At 61.8% G+C, this 23,997-nt stretch overlaps 2 protein-coding genes and 1 long non-coding RNA gene across 9 annotated transcripts in view; all 3 read left to right on the forward strand.

Moving 5' to 3' along the window:
• The first annotated feature begins 11 nt into the window (after positions 1-11).
• On the forward strand, positions 12-3,935 carry LOC147571753 (uncharacterized). 2 transcript variants are annotated; one of them, XR_015246541.1, is made up of 3 exons: positions 12-617; positions 1,755-2,184; positions 3,023-3,935. It is a non-coding gene; the product is annotated as an uncharacterized LOC147571753 (long non-coding RNA). The 2 variants fall into 2 exon arrangements; XR_015246542.1 differs by having other exon boundaries at positions 1,825-2,184.
• Positions 3,936-4,011: 76 nt separating this feature from the next.
• PARP10 (poly(ADP-ribose) polymerase family member 10) lies at positions 4,012-10,651 on the forward strand. The gene is given in 16 exon segments (XM_086695957.1): positions 4,012-4,460; positions 4,533-4,561; positions 4,564-4,658; positions 4,660-4,700; positions 4,703-4,783; positions 4,869-5,097; positions 5,099-5,172; positions 5,175-5,306; positions 5,309-5,475; positions 5,589-5,713; positions 5,715-5,909; positions 6,112-6,383; positions 6,386-6,598; positions 9,932-9,950; positions 9,952-10,022; positions 10,025-10,651. Coding segments are annotated over 16 exon segments (2,565 nt in total). The 5' UTR covers positions 4,012-4,075; the 3' UTR covers positions 10,462-10,651.
• Positions 10,652-10,848: 197 nt separating this feature from the next.
• Positions 10,849-23,997, forward strand: part of PLEC (plectin) — a 56,030-nt gene continuing 42,881 nt past the window's right edge. For 3 of the 6 annotated variants that reach the window (XM_086695033.1, XM_086695035.1, XM_086695049.1), the window contains exons 1-2: positions 10,849-10,983; positions 12,226-12,424. In XM_086695033.1, coding sequence (XP_086551159.1) covers positions 12,232-12,424 — 193 coding nt within the window. In that variant the 5' untranslated portion in view covers positions 10,849-10,983; positions 12,226-12,231. Of the gene's footprint in view, positions 10,984-11,295; positions 11,482-12,225; positions 12,425-13,920; positions 14,089-23,997 lie in introns of those variants that run through there. The other 3 variants (XM_086695041.1, XM_086695043.1, XM_086695034.1) reach the window with 2 other exon arrangements.

Below are 23,997 nucleotides of genomic sequence, written 5' to 3' on the forward strand. Positions count from 1 at the left end.
GGTTCTGTGGTCTCCCCCTAGAGGAGAGAGAGAGAAGTCAGCCCTGCGGTGACAAGTCCCCGGAACCAGCCACCGCCGCCCCGCCCCACCTGCTGCAGGGAACCAGGACACAAAGGGGGGCACTCATGACTTTTGCCCCCAGGGCCACTGGCAGCCCAGCCTGAGCAGAAGGATCTGGAGAGCCAGTGGGGACTGGGCAGCTGGGCGCGGGGCCTCACAAGGGGCCGCTCTGAGACGACCCCAAAAGTGGAGGAGGGGACAGATAAGATGATGACTTCGTCGGCTTCGTGATTTTTGGCTTCGGTTGTTTCTTAGAAGCAACTGGAGGAGGTTTATCACCGCTGCTCGCGTCTCCCGGGTCAGAGCTCAGCCCGGGTCGGGGCTGGGGGCGCGGTCAGGGACGTGTGGGGGTGTGCCCGGACCCTCCCCTTCGCAACCCGCCCCTTAAGCAGCTTTAAGGGGCCAGAGCCGGCGGCTATTTCTATCCCAGGAAATCCCCAGGCCATCTGTGAGCAGCGAGAGCCCTGACCCTTGTCCAAAGGCAGGCCCGACCGTCCCTCGCTCCCCGGGTGGGGGCTGCAGGCCCGGATCCGCTTGCCGGGGTGCCTGCCAGGAGGGTACGCCAGGAACAGCGGGGTGCGGGGGTGTGTGGGGGATGGAAGCGACCAGAGGGCGTGCGGGGGAACAAAGCAGGCGAGACGGCGAGGCGGGTGGGGGCGGCGGCCTCGGAGCCCGCACCCAGGGCGGGTGGGCCCGGCGGCCCGGTCGGGGGTGGGGGTGCGCTCGGGACGCGGGGTCCCGTCGCTGCCGCCCCCGCCCCCTGCCGCCCGCCGCCCGCCGCCGCCGCCGCGCCCGGCCCGAGCGGGCCGTGCGCCCCGGCGGGACCTACCGACTGACCCTCGGCGGCGCCGCTCGGCTGCGCAGGGCCCGCGCGGGGGCGGCCGGCCCGGCGGCCGAGAGGGTAGCCACGCTGCCGCGCTCGGGCCAGGGACTCACCACTCGCGGGGCGCCTCCGGAACGGTGCGCACGGTGTCCGGTGCGCGACCGCGCGGTCGATGGCGGCTGCGCCCGCACCCACACCAGCACCCGCTCGGCGGCCGGCTCGGCTGGGCCTGCGCCTGCGACTCGGGAGACGCTGCGGGGCCTTGTGACGGGGCGGGGCCGGGGGTGGGGCCGAGGGTGCGGGGCGGAGCCTGCGGCCCGGAGACGCTGCTGCGGGGCCTTGTGACGGGGCGGGGCCTGCGGCTTGGAAGATCGCCGGGCTTTGTGACGGGGCGGGGCCGGGCGCGCGGGGCGGGGCCTGCGGCTCGGGGCGGGGCCTGGGGGCGGTGGAGCCGGGCTGCGGGCGGTGCTCTGCAGGGAGGGTCGGGCTTTTCCCGGTTGGATCCTACCCACTGTGGCCGCCTTACTGGCTCCTTTCCGGGTCCCAGGCCTGCGCCCTGCGTCCCGCCTAAGGGTAAGGCTTGGGCCGTGAGGGCTGAGACCCTACAGACAAAGGCCTGGTCTGGCCGATTCGGCTCAGGGAGTTGGGAAAGGTCTTCCTAAATCTGGCATATGCAGAGTCTGCCAAGGACTCTCTATGCCTCCTTGGTCTTAAAACATCGCTTTCTCTTTTCCCTTGCCCTTTCGTCCGAGTCTATCCCAAACCCAGAGGCCTGATGGCTTAACTGCTCCATCCTCTCTAGCAACCATTGAGTACTATTTCCAGTGGGGTCCTGGGCCTTTTATCCTTCCTGTCTTCATCACGTCTTTAGGTTGTAAAGGTGGCATTCTTAGCCCTGCTTCATTGCCAGGACTGGAGGCCAAGTCAGCGTCTTCCCTTAGCTTCAGCGGTCCTCTTGACGATGTGCTGACTGTCACAGCCATGGACGATTTCTGCAGCAGTGCCTGGGGACCTTCCTGTGCCACGGTTGGCCTCTCCCAGACCCGCAATGGCCCGGAAGATGTTCTCTCCTGTACGCATGGTGTGCTGGTTCAAAGTTTGAGACCCGCAGCTAGCAGGGGAAGCCCTGATCTCAAACTTTTGCACGTGCTAATGTCACAAATACACCCCTCACAGTTGATTCCGAGCTACCACCGGTTTAACAGCTTGTTCACAAGAATTCCTGAAAGCGTAATGATCTGAGCTACCCCAGTACATTGCTGCCAGTGGCAGACCCTCTACGTCAGGGACTTGTGTACTAGGTAGGTTACATGGTACGTTAGGAGGTGATGAGTTCTACGAGAAGAGAAAATATAGAGCGGGCAGGGATAGATTCAGGTTCTGTAGAACCAGAAGCTCATACAATTTGAGGGGCCCAATCTGAGAAAAAGAATTAAAAAATGACCCATATGAAGTTGAAGTCAGGGCCTTGGATGGGGCCTATGCAAGTCAGAGGTCCTTAGAGACTTGAGGTTCAGGTTAAATCTAACAATAAGGGTGGGGTAGGGGAGTCATGGGGGTGGGGGTCGGGTGGGAGCTGGGTGACTCTGTGGGAGAGGCCCATCCAGGCAGAGGGTAGGGCCCGTGCATGGGTGCTGAGGTAGGAGTGATCTGCTGCCTTGGAAGAAGAGGATGGGGGATGGGGACAGAGAGGGCACTGGGGCCTGGTCAGGCAGAGCCTGGACTTTGGCTTTTGCTGCGAGTGACTCAAGCTGTGGCGGCTGTTGTGCCGCTTTATGAGGCTCACCCTGCCCTCTCTGTCGGGGATGGATAGTGGGGTGTGCAGGAGTGGCAGAGGGAGATTAAGAGGTTAGGGCAGGGATCTGGGGAAGCGACGATGGAGGCACAGGCCAGGGACGCTCGGTGTGCAACTTGAGGTGCAGGCTGGGCCGGTCCTCAGCCCCCTGGGGGAGTAGCAGGTGCTGAGGGGTAGACGGGAGGTAGGAGATGGAGAGCAGTCATGGGAACAACTCTGAGAGGCTGAAAGCAGATGGGCCGGGGGTGGGGGTGGGGGCAAGAGTGGGTGTGGATCTAAGGGTGCAGCCCGGGCGAGGCCCGGCACTGCCTTGGGCCCCGTCTGTCCCTCCATTTCCCCTGCAGCCAGCCGTGTCAGCAAAGCGCCTGCCCCTTCTAGGTTAGCCATGATGACGACGAGGGCAGTGATGGAGTCGGATGGGAGGACCGGCAGGTGCACAGACGGGAGAGCCACAGGAAGGCGAGCAGAGGACGCAGAGCGTGGCTGTGCTGGGAGGGGCAGAGGACTTGCGGGCCGAGGACAGGAGCCGCTCGCCTTCACTCCTGAGGCGTGAGGCCTAGTCACCTGCTAGGTGTGAGGGCTGAGCGGTGGGGTCTGCGAAGATTTCTGGAGAGAGGTGCCAGCCAGCCTCAGCCAGGAGCAGGCCTGGCCACCCAAGGGGAAAGTGACACCGAGCTTGAGGTCCCTGAGTGGGAGGCAATGACTCAAGACCCCCGGTGCACTGAGTAGGGAGAGTGATTGGCCATTTTAAGGTTCACAGGGAGAGGCCAGTGGGAGTAGAGGACCCCCAGGGGCCACTCCCCACGCCCCACCAGCCTGTGAGCTGCGTTGGGACAGATGGGACTAGTGGGCTGAGCTGAGGGGTCAGACCTGGCCACACCTCCTGGTCAGCCAGGGGCTCTTTGCAGGCACAGGAGCTGGGGTGAAGGGTCCTACAGGAGGGGCCTGCCTGGAGGAAGAGAAACACCTGGGAGGCGGTCCCCAGCCCCCTCTCCCTTCTCTCCCGCAGTTTCACTTTTGTTTTCCTGCCCCAGGCCTTCTGCCTGCAGAGCAGACTCAGGAGTCCTGTCTGAAGGCAGGGGCTGGGGCAGCTCAGGGTCTGGGGAGTGTGAGATTCCCCGCCTCAAACACACAACGTGATAGGGGGCGGGGGCACGCCAGACAAGGCTGCTGAGGGTCCTGGAAGGGGCTGGAAAGAGCAGGGTGGGACTGTGGCGCCACTGCCCTTCCCGCCGGGTCAGGCCCCAGGGATGCGGGGACAGGGGTGGGGTGGGGGGAGGCAGCGGTGGTCACAGGGAGGGGAGGTGTGGGGGGAGGGGTGGTGGGCAGCAGCGGAGCTCCGCGGGCTGCCGCCTGATGTTGCGGACGAGGCGCTCGTGCTCTGCTTAGAGAAGCCGATGCTGGGGGTGGGGGACGGGGGGACCCCTGTGCGGAGCTGGCGGAGACCCGGCCGAGGGGGCGTTGGCACTTTTCAGGAGCCGGCAGGTGAGGGGGCGGGTGGAAGGGGCAGCCTGAGCGCCCTCTGCCGGCTGCGGGCTGCAGGCCCGACGCCCCTCTCCGCCCCAGCGAGGATGCAGCGAGGGTCTGGGTCTAGGAGGGGCGCATGCTCCGTGGTGCCGCCGTGTTCCTTTGCCCTCTGCTGTGCACCCCAGCGCCTGGAGCCGCAGAGCCAGACCCTGCTGCGTGCCATGGGGCACCCAGAGCATCCCCGCCATGCCCTGGACAGCCCCGGACCAGACCGGGTCCTGGCCCAACTGCCCCTGCCCTTCTGGGGGGGGGGGGGTGAGAGGCAGGACTGGGGCGGGGGTGCCTGTTGGGGAGATGCTCTGAGCCGACTTGCACCCTCCCCCATAGAGGTCCGCGTCCTGGGGGAACAGGCCCGGGCCCGGCCCCGGGCCTTAGGGGGCTGAGGTGTCTGTCCCTGGCCTGGGTGCCCCAGGCCTGAGCTGTGCGTGTGCGAGGGGGCATCCCTCCCGCACCTGCTGCTGCTGGAGCTGTACCTGGAAAGTGTGTGTTGCGGTGGCAGGGGCCCCTGGAGGGCCTTCGCAGCCAGCCTGGGCTCCTGGACACCATTGTCTCCTTCCAGCACTGGCAGGGGGAGTGGGGCTAGGTAGACTGAGTGGCCTACCCCTCCCTATCCCTCACACCGCGATGGCCCTCTGTCCTCGCCTTTCCCCCAAGTGGCCCAAGTGGTTCTACACCAGGACCACCGGCTGCAGGAATCAGAGCTGAGTCTCCTCCCCCATGAGCCTGAGAATCTTGCCAAGGACACCAGTGGAGGGGACTGCCGGGTCGAGTTGGAGCCTGGGGCCACTGAGCATGCTGTCCTGGAGGCCGGAGGGCCAGCAAGGGCACTGAAGGGTGCAGGGACGGTGACCCTGGGCTCTGAGGAGGCACCAGCACAGGTAGGAAGGAGCCTTTCTGCAGACAGGTCCTATAGGGTCTCTTGGAAAGGCTGGGCCAGTCAGCTTAGGGCTCGTGGGGTCACTGGGACATGGGGGCTGGTGAGCCTGGGGCCAGTGGGCTCTTCAGAGGAGGCAGGGCTGATGAGCCCGGGGTCTGTGGGGCCTCCAGGCCCAGCGGGCCCTATGGAGATTGCCCCAGGGTCTCTGGAGCATGTGGGGTGGGTGAGCCTGGGGCCTGCGGGGCCACCGGGGTGGGGGTGCTGGTGGGTATGGCGCTGTCCCTGGAGCCGGGAACCATGCCTTTCATACAACTTGACCACGAGGACCTTCTTGCCGGCCTGGGACGTGTTGCTGTCTTCCCGGTGGGAGGACTAGATCTGACTGGCTTTCAGGTGAGTGTCCCAGGAGCATTCGTCGCCTTTGGCTCTCCTCCCACTGGAGGCTCTGGATACCTTTCCGGTGCCCTGAGCCTGCAAACCGCCCCCCTCCTACCATGGTCCTACAGCTCTGGGGAGCCCTGGCCCCATGCCAGGGGGCGGAGTAGTTTCTGCAAAGTCCGCTAGGGGGCATTGTCTGTCACGTGCTGAGCCTGAAGGCCCAGAGCAGGGCCAGGCTCCTGGGTGGCCCAGACCCAGATCAGCGCTTCCGGGCCGGAGGCTCAGTTCCAATGTGTCTTTGGGACAGAGCGTCTGGCCAGGGCTGCCCTGGACACAGACCCTGAAGAGGTAGAGACAGAGGCCACCCTGCCCCTCCCCTGTCCCTCATCACAGCCCCAGGTGTCTCCCCCACTCTTGCTCAGGGGCCTGGCTGGGATGGGTGCCTTTGGGCCCTGACATTCCCTCCTGAAAGGTGGACCCAGTTTCCAGGCCCCCTCTGGCCACTCCCACACCCTGTGGCCCCAGACAGTACAGGCAGTGACTGGGGGAGCATGACACTGGGGACCCCAGCACATCCCATGGCCCTTTGTTGACCTCACCATCTACCTTGCCCTACACCCGCACCCATTTTGTGGCCCTGCGCCCGTAACGTTCTCTCCACCTTTCACTTGAATTATCCTTTCCTGCAGCCGCACCCTGGCTGGGCTTGGCCACTGACCCAGAGGAGGTCCGAGGGCTGATGGCCACCCTGGAGGACCCCGATGGGGAGGGCTGGCCGCCTCCAGAGCTGGGGACAGAGAAGCCTGAGGGGGAGTCTGCACCCAGGGCCGGGAGGGGCCTAGGCGGCTGCAAGCGGAGGCGTGCTGGCCGCGAGCGGTCCCTGGAGCTTCAAGGCCGGGCGGCCCAGCAGGAGGACGCCGTGTGCCGCAGTGAGCCCTGGCCCTCTCCTTGCTGGATCCCCTGTGTTGGAGGCAGAAGATGGGCTCCCAGGTGGGGGGCACTGGTGGCCAGGCCTGGCTGGTGGCGCGTGTGGCCTTTGAGCAGGATGGGGGTAAGCCGGAGGGGGCACTAGGGGCGTTAGAGGTGTGCCTCCGGGAGGAGATGGCGGGGTCCTGGGGGGCATGTCGCCTGCAGAGCTAGACCCCGTCTGGAGCGGTGCCATGGTGTGAGCACTGCCCTTGACGGTGACCGCGCCGTCCTCCATGGTATCGGGACACAGCGCTGCGGGCTGGCCTGCAGTCAGCGTTTGGCCTTCCTCTTGGCAGCTTCGGGCCCCCCCCCCCTCCGTGAGGCTGTGCCCCGGATGGGGGAGGGTGGGGTGGGCCAGCCATCAGGGTCCAGTGCTCTAGCCGTGGCCCGGAACCCTTTCCTCTCCGGGCGTCAGCGCCACAGCAGAGGCTGAAGGGGCCCTTGGACGGGCTGGAGTGTCTTCCCTGACCCCCTGGATGCTGCTCACGGCAGGGTGCGCATCGACTGGTCAGGTCCACGCTCCGTCTGGCCGGCCTCGTGACCTCCTGGGTCATGGCCACCACTTTAGCCTGGCAGAGCCTGCGGGCTGACACTCTTGCCTGTGTCGGGGTTGGGGGACGAGGCAGCATGGGGCTCCTGAGACCTGGTTCCTGCCCAGAAGGTTTTCACAGTCTGGGTGGGGGGGTGGGGGGGGGCAGGATCTGACAGGCCTGAGCCCGGGGACCCATTTTGCTGATTACGGCCACCGTGAAGGACAGGCCTCTCCCTGCCGGGTTCCTGGTCTGAAGCATGGGGTGGTGACGCCATCTCGCGGCTACCGTGAGGATTGCTCGTCTCACAGACAATGTGCCCGGCGCCGTTCTGGGATCTTCTGCCTGCCACAGCGTCTGCCCCAGCAAAAACAGGGCTCGCTGCAGTATTTTTATTTGCCTAGATGTGGAAACTCTGAGCGTGGGTGTGCCTCAAAGACCGGGAGCCACCGGTGGGGAACCAGCGCCCCGACTGACAAGCAGCAGGACGAAGGGTGGCCGCAAGGTGAGGGCAGGGACTGGACTGAAAATGAGCCGGTCACTTAGGAAGGAGGGCAGGTCGTGTGCTCACGGCCCGCAGACAGGCACGCGGGAGGGGACTGTGGAGCCCGCCTCGTCACTGAGGCACAAAGCTGTGGCCTTCCCCCAACCTGGCCCAGACACGCGCCACCGCCAGCCCCACCGCTCTCCTGCAGGTGAGCACTGTAACTGGGTGAAGTGCTTTCCCTCCAGGTCTGGACTTGGCACTCTAAAAGCGGAGGCCCCGCTGCCCTCACCCCTTCCTCCTCTGTGGGTTCAGTTCCTCACACGCACATGACTCTGCCAGGGAGCGCCTCTGTGACTTTACATGGTACACTCGAACTTCCTCCACGGAGGACGAGGACAGTGGGCTTCCTTCCCCTCCTGGGTCTCCCCTTGCCTCTTCCATCACAATCTGGTCAGGTACGTTACTTTTATGATGTCACCAAGGCTGACCGACGTCATCTTCTGTCTACAGCCATCACGAGGCTCCGTGTTTGGGCCGTACGGTGATGGACATAGAGCGATAATGAAAAAATATTCACCGTTAAACCACAGGGGCAACAGGGAACTGAAATCCTAGTTGTTACAGCTGTGTTGCATGAAAGAATAGGGCTCAAGGACTCGTGGCACTTAATTTTTTTTTTTTTTTTACTTTCTTCCTGTTTTCTGGGTTGTGCTCGGCTGCCTGGCACCCCCTTGTTCCCTTCCTGCAGATTCTTCACCTGCTTAGTAGAGGTAACTCCTTGGGTGGGTAGTAAATATCCTGGACTCTTAAATCTATTTTGCCTTTTACCGTTACAGGTCATTTGCATCTATCAGTTGATATCGGAATAGCTCCCCCCCCAAGGACAGCTGCCGGGTGTTTGAGACCTTCCCGCGAAGCTGAGTATGTGTCGCGAGTTCTCGTGTACCCGAAACTGTGCTTGTTTCCTCCCACGACGTCTGCAGCGTCGCTGGCTACGGCATTCAGGGTCAAAGTGTTTCCTTCAGATCTTTGAAAGACAGTACTCTTTTTCTTCGCTCTTAAACAGTTTGTGTTTTGGAAAGCTAAACAAAAATCCACTTGTGGTCTCTTAGCATCAAGCAGTTTTGTGACGAGCATGTGGATTTTTTCCCAAGATTTTTGTCCCGTTTGCATGTAGACTTTGGGTGTGTGTGTGTCTGGAGACTGGCGAAGTTTTCTTTTGCTTTGAAAGTCGGGGCGCCTGGGTGACTCAGTCGGTTAAGCGTCTGACTTTGGCTCAGGGCATGATCTCACGGTTCGTGAGATCGAGCCCCGCGTCGGGCTCTGTGCTGACAGCTCAGATCCTGGAGCCTCCTTCGGATTCTCTCTCTCTCTCTCTGCCCCTCCCCCACTAGCACTCTGTCTCTCTCTAAAATAAATAAACATTAAAAAAAAAAGACAAAGTGTGACTTGCAAAAAAAAAAAAAAAAAGTTGAAGGTTCCCCAGCAGGTAGGTGCCGGGGATGTGTCTTTCTCGGCCCTTCGTGGATCCTCTCCATCGGCAGACGCCGCCTTCAGCATAGGGAAACTCCTCCCCGCATGCCCTCACTTGCTGGCCGCCACCTGTGCCCCGTTTTCTCGCAGAGGCCCGGTTGTGCAGGCCTTAGACCCCCGTGCGGGCCGCCCTGTCCCCACGGGGCCCCCACCGCTGGCTCCGAGTCACGCCCCCCGACTCCACTCCTGATCTCGTCACCCGGTCTCCCCCCTGGACTCAACTCAGACATTCCATTCTCCGTGTTTTCAGACTATTTCCTTTTCACAGAAGTCAGTCTTGTTTCACGGATGTGATATTCTTTTGCACCCCCCTGAAGAGGTGAGTCAGAATTTCTTCAGAAGCTCTGTCTGGGCCCCTGAACTGGCCCCCCATGGCGGACAGCGGTCTTCCCAGTGCCGAGAGGTCCAGGACAGGCCTCGGTGTTTCAAGGGAAATCCTGTGAGCAGTGGGCGCCTAGCCTAGCTTTTCTCTGCAGGGGGACCCGGATGTGGGTGCCGAGTTCTGGTGGGTGCTTGGGTTTGCCCACCCGCAGGCCTCGGGGCCCCACCCGGGCAGCCAATGTCTGCCTGGCCTCCGCAGCTGGACACAGCATGATTGGAGCCGCGTGGTCTCCCTAGACCCTGGCTCCACCAAGAGAAGGCTCTTGATTTCTCAACTTTTGTTGGGGTGGCCCAGCAGGTAGGGCAAGAGGCTCTCCGGAGAGCCTGGCCCTGACTGGCTTCCCAGCAGGTGGAGCGTGTGTGGCACCCGCTGCGGCGGTCTGTGAGAGGCGGCCGGTTGAGCGGGCCCTGGACCTGTCACATGGCGTGGGCAGTCCTTGAGCTGACATCTGTGCTCAGGCTGTAGCTACTGCAGCCTCAACAGTGAGACAGTGAGACAGGGCAGCGGGGATGCGGGCTCTGCCGATGCCTGGCGACCCTGGCCCTCAGCTGTCCCCCCCTCCTCTCACAGGCACGCTCTTTGGGCAGGGGAGCAGGGTGCCCCTCCCTGTCGCTTCAGGACGGCTACTGGCCCCCCAACGCTGACGGCCACAAGGGGGTATTCGGGCACTCTTGCTGGCAGGTGACGACAGGCAGGGCCGTTGAGGCCTGCGGGTGCCCCCTCTGCAGGCCCCTGGCACTTGCTCCTGGGCTGCCTCCACCGGCCCGGGATCTTGGTCACTTTTCACAGCAGGCTCCCCCAGGGGACCCGGCTGGGCTCTTGGGCCACTCTCCAGCCACCTAACCCTAGGGCCCCCTCCTCGCTCGGCCCAGCAGTCCCTGGCGCCCGGCTCCCCGCGGCGCACAGCCCTGCTGGCCCCTCGGCTGCCTCCGCTGCCCCTGGGGGCGCCCCTGCCTCCGGCTGCTGTGCGTGGACAGGTGGGTGCCGGCACGGAGGGCCAGGGCTGTGTCCCCGCTTGGGGCCGACCCAGCCGCCAGGGGTCAGCAGAGCCCGGGAGGAGGGTGGGCCAGCTCGACACCGCCCACCCCGGCCCGACCTAGCCCGAACGCAACTCCGTTGTTTGAATAAACGTGTTTGTGAAACCAGGCGGCGGGGCCTTCGGGAGCTCCCGGTCACCCCCGCCCCCCGCTTGGGGGGCGAGGGACCTCGGCGCGGCTGGAGGCGAGGGCCGAGGGGCAGCGTCCGTGGCTCCTTCGAGGCGGCCCTGGGCGACGGGCCAAGGCGCGACCCGGCGCGCACCCCTGCGACCCCACGTCGCCTTAGTGTCACGCACGCTCTCCAACAACGTCTCCTTGCCGACCGGCCCGCCCAGTACGCACGGGGAGGGCTGCGCCTGGCGGGAGGGGCGAGCGCTGCTCCGGCGCTGCCCTCCGAGCCGGACGCGCGTCCCAGCCTCGGTGAGGCCCCGGCCCCGAGCGCGCTCGGGCGCTGCCACCGCACGGGCGGCGCTCGGCAGGGACCGGGGCGGGGCTCCGGGCTCGCTCCGCCCGCACAGCCTCCGCGGCTCTCCTGGCCCAGCAGTCGGGCTGCGGCGGCCGAGCCTAGCCGAGCTGAGCCACCAGGCACGTAGGACCGGGGCCGGGATGGAGAGGCGCGCAGGGTGCGGGAGCTGCGGGGTGGGATTGGGGGGGGGGTGCTCTGCGGGAGCAGGCGTCGCGGAACTGGGGCTGCGTCGCGGCCCATCCTCCCTCGGGACGACACCACCTCTGCGCGCCCCAGACTGCGGAACTGGACGGGCGGTGCCCCGAGTGTGGGCAGGAAAGGCTGCCGGGGAGGCGCGGCCGGCAGCGGGGGGCCGGGGCGGCGGGGTGGGGTGGGGGGAGCGGCAGAGGTGCCGGAGAGCAGCCTGTGGGGGGCGGGGCGGGTGGCCCCCAGCTCGGTGCCCGCCGTCTCCTCCCCAGCCCTGAGCCGAAGGGCGGAGGCACAGAGCCCACATTGTGCCCCCACTGCACTCCACCCTCCGCTACAGAGCCCCATTCACCTCCCGCACGCCAGCGCTCCGGGGACCGGGAGCAGAGCAGCGGGCACGCGTGGGTGTGCGTGTGCTCCGGCAGCCGGCGGTGCGGGCGTGCATGAGGCGCTGGGCGGGCTGCCGGAGGGGAGGCCGGGCTCCTGCGGCCCACGCCGCTGCGGCTCCAGATATTTATAGGCCTTCACTGCGGAGACCGAGGTGGGACCGCACGGGGCTGGGGGCGGGGAAGGACGATGGGGGTGCTGGAGGGTGAAGCTTGGAGCTTGGAGGTACAGCGCCAGCGACCAGGGGCCGGGGCCGGGGTCCTTCCCTGACGGCTGGCAGAGGGAAGGGAGTGCGGTCCTGATGGTCCGGCTTGCCTGCTGATCGGAGGTGTAGAGGGGACGTCCAGGTTCGGGTGGGAGCCAGTGGACGCTAGTGTCTGAGTGGTGGGATGAGCCCCTGGGTGACAGTGTGTAGGTGCCAGTGTCCTGGTGAGAGACAAGGGAGTGAGGTCAGTGTTGGAGGAAGGGTGTCTTTGTGTGGGTGTCCCAGAGGTGAGCGGGTCGGATCGAGGCCAGTTGTGGGTGGGAGCAGAGAGTTGTCAATGTCTGGGATGAGGGGGGCGGTCAGTATGTAGGTGAAGCGGGACAAGGAGGGGTGAGGGGGGTGGTCAGTATGTGGGTGAAGCGGGACAAGGAGGGGTGAGGGGGGTGGTCAGTATGTGGGTGAAGCGGGACAAGGAGGGGTGAGGGTGGAAAGGGTGCGGTCAATGTCTAGGTTAACGGAGCGGCTGGTTAGTGTGCGGTATCCGCCTAAACACAGAGGGTGACCCCTCCCGCTCCCTCTCCAGGAGGCCATGTCGGCCGAGGACCACGAGGTGCGGGCAGCGGCCGAGGATGCCAGCGGAGGCAGCAGCAGCTCGCCCAGCCCCGGGGACACACTGCCCTGGAACCTGGGGAAAACGCAGAGGACCCGGCGAGGTGGAGGTGGCTCCGGGGGCAATGGGAGTGTCTTGGACCCTGCTGAGCGGGCAGTCATCCGCATTGCAGGTAACGCCGAGCGGCCTCGTCTGTCCGATTCGGACATTAACCCTGGCTTGTTGACTGAGCTGTTGCTGCGCGCTACCTGCGGGCGCTGAGAGAGGGCGAGCTGGTCCGAGGGCCCCGGTCTGTGGCAGGTGATCGCGGGCAGCACAGCGCCACCTGCTGGCACCCTCTTGTCAGCTGCAGGAGGCCTGAGGTGGCGACCGCCGCAGGGGTGCCATCATTGGCCTCGCAAGGAGCCAGGGCCCGGATGCCCTGACGCCTTCTTGGGCTCCTGCGGGCAGAGCCATCTTCCGGGCCCCTTGGTCTGCTACCGCTGGCGGTGTGTGGAAGCACACAGGAGCGGGAGAGGAGGGGCCGCCCGGTTGGCTAGCGTTGCAGCCCCCCGGGGGGATTCGGGGTCCTGCCTCGCCCTCCAGCAGCTGCTGCTCGGGGCAGGCGGGTGGGAAAGGCCCAGTCGAGGCCCCTGAGAGTGTGGGGCGGGCGGCTGGGGAGTGGGTGACCCAGGGCTGGCGGCCATCAGGCAGGATGTGCTGGGAGAGGGAGGAGCCAGCTGAGGGTCTCCCCGACAGTGGCTGCAGCTCTGACCCCCTTCCTCTCTGCGGACAGAACGATGATGGGGGCACCTGGACGGGACGGCTGGCCCCTGCAGGAGGCCCGGAGGGCACCCTGAGGCCGGTGGGGACAGGCCTGGAAGGCCAGCTGTGGGGCAAGGATGGGACTGGGGGCCGTGGGTGGAGACACAGGCCAGAGGTCAGGGAGATGCCCCAGGACAGTGGGTGCGGGCGCAGGACCCGCCAGGCTTCAAGCGTCACATACGGATTTGAAGGATTTTTACCCACTGGACAGCAAATCGTGGATGTCCTTCTCAGGCCTGGACCTTCCTCGGGGTCAGCCCCTGCCCTGAGGGAGGGGGAGTCCCTGCCAGGAGCTGTGCTGCCGTCAGGGCCGCAGGGCGCGACCCTCGCGCACGACCTTTGTGCTAGGACGGATTCCGTGACCGATTCTGGTCACGGGGTAGCAGCCCTGAAGGCTGGGGTGCAGTACTGCCAGGGGCGCCCCACCCGGACCGTTGTCCCCCCTGGCGACCGGGTCTGTGCCCATTTCAGGGGCGGGAAAGAATTTGTCTTCTGTTTTTACCAAACGTTTTGTTTTCTTTCCTCCGCAAATCGCCTATTTCAGCCCTTTCATACTTACATGTTTCCTCTTGGGGGCTCTTTTTACCTCGAAGACACCAAGTCCTCAGCCTCGCGGCGGGAGGGCGGAGGGGAGGGGCGCGCCGGGGGTGGGGGGGGTGGGTGGGGGGGGCGGCCAGGTGAGGTCGCCGGCGGGGAGGGGCCGCGGGGCCCGGGACCCGGCCGGGGGCGGGGAGGGGCGTGCGCCCCGGGACGCGCGTGGCCCCGCGGCCCCGAGCCTGCCCGGCGCGGCCCCGGCCCCAGGGCCCCTCGCCCGGCCCCGCCCCGCCCGTGGGGCATCCTGGGTGCGGGGGCGGGGCGGGGCCGCCCCTTTGAGCGGCGCGCGGCCGCGGGGACAGTGGCCGCCGGGGCTGGAGGCCGCTCTGCGCCGCCGCGTCCCGCGCCCGGGGATGGCCGCCCGGCTGCCGCCCGGCCCGCCGCCCGACGAGCTGGACTTCATCCAGGCCTACGAGGAGGTGCGGGAGAAGTACAAAGGTAGGGCCCCGCGCGCCCCGCGGGCGACCTGCTGTCCGGCCGGGGCCCCGGCGGGTCCTCCGGCCTCTGACCCCTTGTCCGCGGCCGCCCGTCAGATCGCCGCCCAGCCGGAGCCCGGCCCGCCCGACACCCGCAGGCTGCGGCGCCCGGCGGAGCCCCCGCCGTCATGCCCTTAATAGGGCATCTCGCGGCGCGGGCGGTGGGGTGGGCCGCGCCGGGGCGGGGGCTCGCGGGGCCGGTGTCCAGTGTCCCCGGTCTGAGGCCAGCAGACACGTGGGCCCAGGCTGAGCTGTCCGCTGCCCCTCGGCAGGGCGCCGCCCCCGCGTGGGGTGGGGGCGGCCGCCACACCTGGCAGTGGGTCACATACTTGTGGCCTCTCCTCACCTCCCCAAACTGGCCAGCACCTAGACTGACACCCTCCCCTGGCAAGGAGCTCCTCACAGCCCTTCTCTGTCCCCTGGGGCAGGGGGCAGCTGGGGGCTGGGGAAGACAGAGCAACCCTCTCTTCCTCCTCAGAGAAACTGGCTCTGTGGCTTTGACAGAACCCCTCCCCCTCCCCCTCCCCCCTCCCTGGGGTCTCTGGACCTGCCCAGGGCCTCACTGCGGTCAGCTGCCTGGGTCGCTCTAGCAGGCACCAACGTGGCCCTGGCTCCTGGCCCACAGAGGCTTAGGGCCCTGAGAGTGAGTGGCTGGAGAGGGTCGAGGTGGGGGCCGTGGGCAGAGCTGACCAGAGCTGTTTCCAGCTCCACGTGGCTGGTTTTGCTGGCTCTGACCCCAAGGGCAGCTCAGGGAGAGAGGTCCTGCTAGGGCCTCGCTCTCTACCCACTGCCCTCACCCAGGCAGGGAGAGAGGTCTCACAGGGCCTAGGGCTCACCCCTGCCCGGCCACCCTCCCCTCACGGCCTTTGCTTGATCTCTGGCAAGGTGGATGTGCTGTGTGGTTCTCCAGCTCATCTGCCTGGTGTCGGTAGAGGTGATCCTGTGACAGTGGGCTCCTGAGGGAGGGGGGTAGTTACCCAGAGGGCCGGCCGGCCGCTGCTCTCACCTTCCACAGCTGGCCTAGCCTTGGGCTGGGGGTGGGGGTCCCCCTGGATAGGTCCCGCGCAAGGAAGCAGCGGCCCGCGTGGGCCACAGCTCTCTGGCATACCCTGGGACAGACTGTTTATGAACTGGACACTCCGGTGAGGATGCCTACACAGAATAAATAGTGGCCCGTTCCAGAACCTTCCTTGATATGATCAGGTCGCAGAGGTGCGTGCGGTTCCAGAGCCTGTCCTGGGCATCATTCTGCGGCATCCTGGGCTGAGTAGCCGTGTCCCCTCTGCTCCCTGGGGTGGAGGCCTGCCTCCCAGGAGTGAGCGCTGACAGATCCCTGGGGGTCCCATCTCAGCGCCCGTGCTCCCTGGACGCCAGGCTTGGTGTCAGATACACGGGGCTGTCTCAGTCTGTGTCCGCATCCTGGATGTGGTGGACAGAGGTGAAGAGGGCAGAGGGCAACTCTCGCCTGGCTCTTGCCTGTGGGCGCAGGGGCACCTTCCCGAAGCAGACCTGCCAGTGCCATGGGGCAGTTCCCCGGGCGCGTGTGGCTCTGGCGGCTGAGCACTGCTAAAGTAGGGTAGCAAGGTGGGGGTGGGGGGGGGGCATCCGTGCAGGTCTGGGAGTCAGGAGAACTTCTGCGTCATACGAGGCACCCCTGTGACTCCTTAGCCCCTCTGGGTGAGGGACGGGGGGATGCCTGTGGCCAGGCCAGGAGCAGCCTAGAGGAAGCCAGAGGTGGCTGGGCCATGGCCGCAGGCCTGACCGTTGTGAGCCCCTTGGACCACGGAGGACTGAGTCCCATCCTGTCCCTGGAGGTGGAGGGCTTCCCCCAGTGAGGGAAGGAAGGCATGGCGCCTGATGTCAGCCAACGTGTGGGTGGGGCGGGGGCCAGAGCCCTCCTCTCCTGGGGCCTGGCACAGCACCAGCTGTCTCTGCCTGGGGGACTGCCACCCAGCCCTGCCCGGGCACTCCTGGTCCCTGCTGGGCCCACGGAGGGCTCTGGCTTCTTTCTGCCTCCTGATTTCTACCCCAAGCTGGCACTCACTCCCCAGCCCCACCCCTGCCCTGCTCCTTCCCCATCTGCCCCTCCCGAGTGTGGCCACTCAGCCCCTCCCCCCAGGGATAGTCTCCCTCCCCAGTCCCACAACACCCCAGGCGCTACCCTGGACGTGTCACTCATTCCTGGGCTCTCCCCCTGGAAATCCCCGGCAGTGACCCTGCATGGTCATTGCCCCTCCCAGAACATTCTCAATTTCCTGTCCGCCTGAGCCCTTGCCCCTCCCCATCCTCCCTGCCTTCTGTCTGAGGCAGATTCCATGTGGGGCAGGAGTGGCTGGCCCCTTGGCCGGAAAGCTCTGGGGGCCCTATGGGAGAGCCTCCTGTGCTGAGGGGCTGTGTGGTGGTGTCCCGACCCCCAGCTCCCCACAGCCTGGCCTGCCGCAATTCAGAGGCTGGGTGTGGGAAGGGTTTGGGGTGCAGGAGAATCCACGTGGGTCAGGTGATTGGGGTAAGGGTGTTTGTAAAGGAGCGGCCCAAGTCCCCCAGTAGTGGCGTGTGCGGGGGTCGGGGACCATGGTGTCAGGGCAGGGAGTGGGGAGTGGGGCTAGCCAGGAGGGCCCAGGCAGCCAGGGTGGAGACTTCAGGCTTGTCCCATCAGGCTGGGGGCAGGGCGGTAACAGAGTCAGCGTGGGTCCAAGCGTGGGTGTCACTTGGGGTGCCTTGGGGTGTCGATAAAGCTGCTGTGACGGTCCGGGAGGAGCAGGGCGTGGAGAGCGTAGGGTAGCATGGGGGCAGGGCCTCCAGGCAGGGGGTTGGAGAAGGTGGCTCTGGAAGGTCGCTGGGAGGGGGGGGTCATCGTGTCCACGGGGCACGTGCCCAACGCCTGTCTTGTGCTTTCTTAAGACTCAGCTGGAGGGGCTTCCCCAGCTCCCTGACAGGGCTGCCGTCACGCCCGGCACCTTCCTCACATGTCTCACCTTTTCCGGTCCTGGACTCTGAGCTGGGTTATGTGCGTCCCTGGCACCAGCCCCGGGCCCTCAGCCAGCATTTGCAGGGTGCTGGATGGGTGAGGGGGTGATAGCATGGGGTGGCATCTTTGGTGGCCAGAGCTCAGCTGGAGGGAGCGGAGGCTAGCAGTTATTTGGGCTTTGGAGAGCACTTTTGGTGTGTGTTCACTGTCAAAAGTAAAGAAAGAAAAGAAAACAAGAAAGAAAGAAAAGAAAGAAAAAGAAAGAAAAGAAAAGAAAACAAGCAAGCACTATGGAAGTACACAGAGAAACAGTTAAAGTCACATGTCTGGCCCCAGTCTCACTGTGTGTGTGTGTGTGTGTGTGTGTGTGTGTGTGTGTGAGAGAGAGAGAGAGAGAGAGAGAGAGAGAGAGAGAGAGAGAGATCAATGGTTTGTAGCGTGTTAATAGGCTCATGAGACCACCACTATAGTCAATTCCAGAACACTTAAATTCACACCTCAGCCCCTGGCAAACCCTGCTCCACCTGCCGTATCTATGGATTGGCCTCTGTTGGCCATTTCATATAAACGGAATCAAACCATTTTGCACCTGGCTTCTTTTACTTAGCCTCATGTTTTCAAGGTCCACCTATGTCGTAGCATGTCACGGGACTTCATTCCTTTTTCGGCAGAGTAATACCGAATGGCGTGGACCCCTCAGACCTTGTTTATCTGTGCATCAGTCGGTGGACGTTTGGGTTGTTTCCACCGTCAGTTATTATGAGTGATGCTGCCCTGAACGCTTATGTGCAAATGTTGGTGCACGCCTATGCTTTCATCTGCCTTGGGTAGGTCCCAAGGAGTGAGCTTGCTGGGTCATGTGGTCATTCTATGTTTAACTGGTAGAAGGGCTGCCAGACTGTTTTCCACCCAGCTGTACCCTTCTGCGTCCCCCTGAGCGGCGTGTGAGGTCTCCAATTTCTTCACGTCCTCGCCGACACTTACTATTATCTGCCTCTCAGATTATAGACATTCGATCCTAGCGGGTGGAAGTGATATCTCAGTTGTGGTTGGGATTTACATTTTCCGGTGGCTAATAATGTTGAGCCCCTTCTCTTGTGCTTAGTGGTGATTTGTGTCCCTTCTTTTGAGACGTGTCTATCCAGATCCTTTGTCCATTTTTAAATTGGGTTTTTATCTTTTTACTGTTCAGTTGTAAGTGTTCTTTATGTATTCTACATACACGTCCCTTCCCGGATAGATGATTTGCAAAATTGTGTGATTCTATGGGTTATCTTTTGACTTTCCTGTGCTTGTCCTTTGAAGCACAAAAGTTTTTAATTCTGGCAAGTCTAGTTAACCTATTTTTTTCTTAGCGCTTGTCTTTTTGGTATCATTTCTAAGAAATTCTTGCGTATTCCCAAGTCATGAAGATTTATGCCTATATTTTCTTTCAAGATTTTTATCATTTTAGCCCTTACATTTAGGTCTTTGATCTGTTTTGAATTAATTTTTGAGTATGGCATGACGTGAAGATCCAACCTTGTTCTTTTACATGTGGATTCCAGTTGTCCCAGCACCATTTGTTGAAAAGATTGCTCTTTTCCCATTGAATGGTCTTGGCCCCTCATGCTTGCTTGCTTGCTTGCTTGCTTGCTTTCTTTCTTTCTTTCTTTCTTTCTTTCTTTCTTTCTTTCTTTTTCTTTCTTTCTTTTTTTAGTGTTTATTTTTGAGAGAGAGAGTGACAGAGAGCAAGAGAGAGAGCGAGCACACAGGCAAGAGTGAGTGAGGGATGGGCAGGGGGTGGGGGGAGAGACAATCCCAAGCAGGCTCTGTGCTCAGTGAAGGAGTCCTACTCGGGGCTCGATCTCAACAACCGTGACATGACAACCTGAGCCAAAATCAAGAGTGGGAGGTTTAACCAACTGAGCCATCCCAACGCCCCAGCCCCCTTTTAAAAAAATGTAATGGATACTAAATATTCCATTACATGGAAATACCACAGTTTATTTACCGGGTCCCTTTACATGGACATTTGGGCTCATCGTTAAAAATCATTATATTTCTGGATTGCCCTCTGACGTAGGTGAATGCAGGATATAAGACAAACTAGTCCTCCGATTCCTTGCCAGTTGATTGATGAGAAAATCCTAACTGTTTTAATTTGCATTCTTTGATTCTTAAATAAAGTGAGTTTTGTTTCCTAGTTACTGGCTATTTTCACTTTTTTTCTTTTACGAGTCACCTATTCACCCATTCAAAACCGTTGTTCAGATCTAGGAGGGAGGCAGGTAGGGATCCAGGGTTTAAAAAAGAAAAAAAGAGCATTGTTCATTTCTCTGTAAGATCTTATGTTTCTTTTTGAATTATAAAAGCTCTTCGCACATTATGAATATTAACTTCCTTGTTTTTTTAAACGTTTCAATCTTTTCACCAGTTTGTTATGTTTTTAAACTTTTTATTGAAATGTAACATTCCTACAGAAAAGCGAGCAAATTTTACACACAAAGCTTACTTAAATTTCAAAGTTGCCTTGTGACCAGCACGCACATGACGAAACAACTTGTTAGCTTCTTAAAAGTCCCCCTGGTGCCCCCAGTTGCTGTCTTGACAACTCACACCATGACCATTTTTGGTTGATTGTTACTTAATCCTGTCTGTGGTATCTTTAGCCGTATCAGCTTTAAAAACTTACCGGTCTTGGGGCGCCTGGGCAGCTCAGTCGGTTAAGCATCCGACTTCGGCTCAGGTCATGATCTCACAGTTCGTGGGTTTGAGCCCCGCGTCGGGCCCTGTGCTGACAGCTCGGAGCCTGGAGCCTGCTTCCGATTCTGTGTCTCCCTCTCTCTCGCCCCCCCCCCCCCACTCTGTCTCTTTCTCTCTCTCAAAGATAAACAAACACTAAAAAGTATATATTTGCTGAGGGTTTCTGGGTGGCTCAATTGATTGAGAGTCCAACTCTTGATTTGGCTCAGGTCCTGATCCCGGGGTCGTGGGATCGACCCCATGTCGGGCTCTGCCCTGAGCGTGGAGTCTTCTTGGGCTTCTGTCTCTCCCTCTGCGCCTCTCCCCTGCTTGTGCTCTGTCTCTCTAAAAAATAAAAACCAAACAAACCATAAACATTTGTTGAGAGTTTCTTCCAGTTCTGATGCTTGTTTTTGTTTTCTTTTTTTTTAATTTTTTTATTTAAAAAATTTATTTTTTAACATTTATTTATTTTTGAGACAGAGAGAGACAGAGCATGAACGGGGGAGGGTCAGAGAGAGGGAAACACAGAATCTGAAACAGGCTCCAGGCTCTGAGCTGTCAGCACAGAGCCCGACGCGGGGCTCGAGCTCACGGACCGCGAGCTCATCACCTGAGCCGAAGTCGGCTGCTTAACCGACTGAGCCACCCAGGCGCCCCTTGTTTTTGTTTTCTAACGAAACCTCTTGAATCCATCGGCATTTGCTTTGGGCTGAGAGGTGGGCTGGAGCCTTGGGGTGTCACGCTCAGGGTCCAGACTTGGGTTGGTGGGTGACAAAGAGGACTTTAAATATCTCCTTTCCCACCAGACAGCTTTCTGAGGGCCAGGTCTGTGTCCTGCTGCACCTATGTTATGTGACAAGCGTGGCTTAAAAGTGAGGGGACGGAGGGGAGGGAAAGGCGGGCCCCCAGCCGGAGCCCTGTGGGGGTCCTGGTGGCATGGTGACTCCTGGGTGCCCCCAGACAAGCGGCTGAGGAGAGGCGCGGAGGTGCTGAGGTGGCGGCAGGCGGGGTGCTGGTGCGCGGAGGTCCAGAGGGCGGGACAACAGGAGCGTGGACGAGGGCGTCCGGGCTGCAGGTGAGCAAGCACACGGGGACCCTGGGAGGCGGAGGCCAGGCTGGGGACAGCACCCCAGGGCCCCCACAAGGAGGAGAAGAGGCCCATGCTCCGAGCCCGGGGGCAGCTGGACAAGCAGAGCCGGGGGCTGGGGCAGGGCAGAGCCTTATACTGGGCGCCCCGGGGAAGGGGTGACAAGCCAGAAGGCTGCCTGGGCGAGGGGTCTCGAGCAGGATGAGGCCCGAAGAGTGCCCAACACTTGATGATAAGGGACACTGGGGGCCTTGGTGAGATCCGTTTGGGGATTTCATCGGGCTGGAGGTGCCGAGGGGTAAGAAGGGTCGTGTGGGGCTGTAAGATGTCCAGCGGTGTGGGAGGGAGGACGTCCTCCAGGACAGAGAGGAGGCAGGCGGAGCACTGGCCTGAGGTCCCTGGGGCAGGGGAGGCCTTGGCCCGGAGGGGCATCTGTGGCCTTCGGCGTCGTGGACACCGTGGGGTGCTGGGCCCGTCCACACGTGTGGGGCTGAATGTGATCACCCCTTGCCATTGAGGGCCATGTGGGGTGAGCAGGGAGGAAGGTGCCCACTCAGAAGATGTGGGACAGGAGGCTGTGGGGCCTGCTCTCTCTCCTCTCCTCCCCTCTTCTGCTCCAGGACAGCTTGGGGCCAGGCTTAGCTGCAGAAGGGTTGTCCTGTCCAGGTGGTCAGCTCTCGGCAGGGACCTTTACTGCCGTCCTGAGGCAGAGGGGTTGTGGGGCCAAGGACAGGATGGGGGGGACGCTCTGCTGCCCACTGTGGCTCCGGGGCCGGGGACAGATCCGGAACCAGTTCTGCAGGAAAGGAAGACTCTAGAAAGCGTCTGCTGTAGCTGGTCTGGGGTCTGGGTTCAGACGGGCTGGTGGCCAGGACGGTGGGGTTAGGGGGGACCCCCCGGAGGGTGCGGGGTGCAGGACTGCAGGTGTGAGGCAGCGGTGGGAAACCAGAAAGAGGTGTCTCTTATGTCTTTTTTCCGTTCTTTGGTTTTTCAAGTGAGTGTGTATTTTGAACTTTTGAAACGTATCCTTTCCCCCTTCCTTATTAGGCGAAAGGCGGCAGGGAAAGCTTATAGAATAGGCACCAAGGTGGCCCTGAGGGACATGGGTGGGCTTTGCTGTTGTCTCCTTAGCAACTCGCGCCTGCTTACGAGGACAGACAGCCCTGTGGTAGGTTCCTGTGGCTGCTGGAGTAAGTTGCCAGCATCCGGTGGCCGGTGGCCCGAAACAACAGAACTTTACTCTCTCACCCTTTGGAGGCCACAAGTCCAGAATCCGGGTATCGGCAGGGCCATGCTCCCTTGGAGGCTCTGGGGCAGACCCTGGTGGCCGTTGGCATTCCCTGGCTTGTGATGGCCTCTGTCCAGTACCTGCCTCCGTCTTCAACATGGCCTCCCCCTGTGTCCTGCCTCTGCCTCTTGTAAGCATACGTGTCCTTGCACTTGGGGCCTCCCTGAGTAATCCAGGATGATCTTATTTCAAGATCCTTAATTATAACTGCAAAGACCCCCCCCTTTTCCAAGTAAGATAACATTCATGGGCTCTAGGGGTTTGGAGGTAGACATGTATTTTGGGGACCACCATTGAAACCAGTGCCGCCGCCCCCCTAAATCCACGTCTGTCACGTACAGGCTACATTCATCTGATCCGATATCGGTGAGGGTCTGGATATGGTCCCTGGGGCAAAACTCCTGTCTGTCTGTGGATTTGTGAAACTAGCCAGCCAGTCTTAACGCTTCCAGAAGACAGTGGTGGGACTGGCATAGAATAGACACCCCCATTCCAAAAGGGGGGAAATGGAAAGGGATAGAGGGCTGACCAGTCCCCAGCAAGTTTGAACCCACAGGGCAAATTCCTGAGAAAACTCCTCTCTGGCTTGATGCTCTGCTGTCCGGCCTCCGCCCCTGGCCTCTGCTCTGGGGTCCCCTACTCCTTGTCCTTGTGGGGCAGCCCACGAGCTAACCTGTGAGCACATGAGAGTGCTAACCACCTTCCGTCCCAGCTGGTGGTGTTTCTGCTCCTACAACATTCTCACAGACCTTGTGTGTCACAGGGATCCGTGGCTCCGGACAAGAGGGTTCTCCACGGGACTTTTCTGGGTGACCCCTCTCCGTTCCCAGCTTCTGCGGAGACGGTTGACCGGACCAGGGGGCCAGACGTCTAACCTGGTCGGCAGGGGGCTGTGTGGTCGCGGCCTTGGCACTCTCTCCAGGGCCCGCCTTCCCACCAGGTACACGTTCTGCCACCTGAACAGGTTGTGACCTTCCTGGGTCACCAGTGCCGGTTCCCTTTTTGGGTAACAGCCCCTTCCACAACTTGTCTTTCCTATCTTTCTGATCTTTCCCATGCGCTGCAAGAGGAGGTGGGTCACCCCTCCCACTTCCCCCGGGAATCTCCTCGGCTAAAGGTCCAAGTTCACCACTCGCAAGTTCGGCCTCCACCTAGCAGCAGGACAGCGTCGAGTCGCGTTTCCTGCCGCTGTTCCATAGGGGTCTCCTTCGTCCGCTTTCCAGTGCGCGTCCCTCTCCTCCTTCTGAGTCCCCACCAGCATCGCCTCCAGCATCTGGGTTTCCACCAGCGGTTCACCGCAGCCCAGGCTTTTTCCGGCATGTTCTTCAGTCCACTGCCCGATTCCGAAGCCTCGTCCACACTCTTAGGTGTTGCTCACCGTGCCCCGTAACGAAACCTTGACCGGTCTCCTGTGTCTGCCGTAGCAAATTGCCACAAACACGTGGTCTAAGAACCAGAAATGTATCAACTCTGTTCTGGAGGTTAGAAGTCCAAAGTCAGCGTGTTGGCCACACTTTCTTGGGAGGCTCTAGAGGACTTCCTCACCTCTTCCAGCTTCTGGTGGCTGCTGGCATTGCCTGGTTTCTGGGGCTTTTCCTCCTAGGGTCTCTTCTGTCTCTCTTAAGGACTCCTGCCACTGGTTTGAGGGCCCACCCACGTGATCCAGGGTGATCTCATCTTGAGACCCTTCACTTAGTAACATCTGCAAAGACCCAATTTCCAAATAAGGTCACAGTTGGTTGTAGGCACCAGGGGTTCAGACGTGAAAAGATCCTTTTTCAGGGTCGCCACTCCAAGCCCT

Source organism: Puma concolor, chromosome F2 (genome assembly GCF_028749965.1).
Source record: "Puma concolor isolate L17-30 chromosome F2, mPumCon1.1.hap2, whole genome shotgun sequence".
In the NCBI taxonomy this organism is placed as follows: Eukaryota; Metazoa; Chordata; class Mammalia; order Carnivora; family Felidae; genus Puma; species Puma concolor.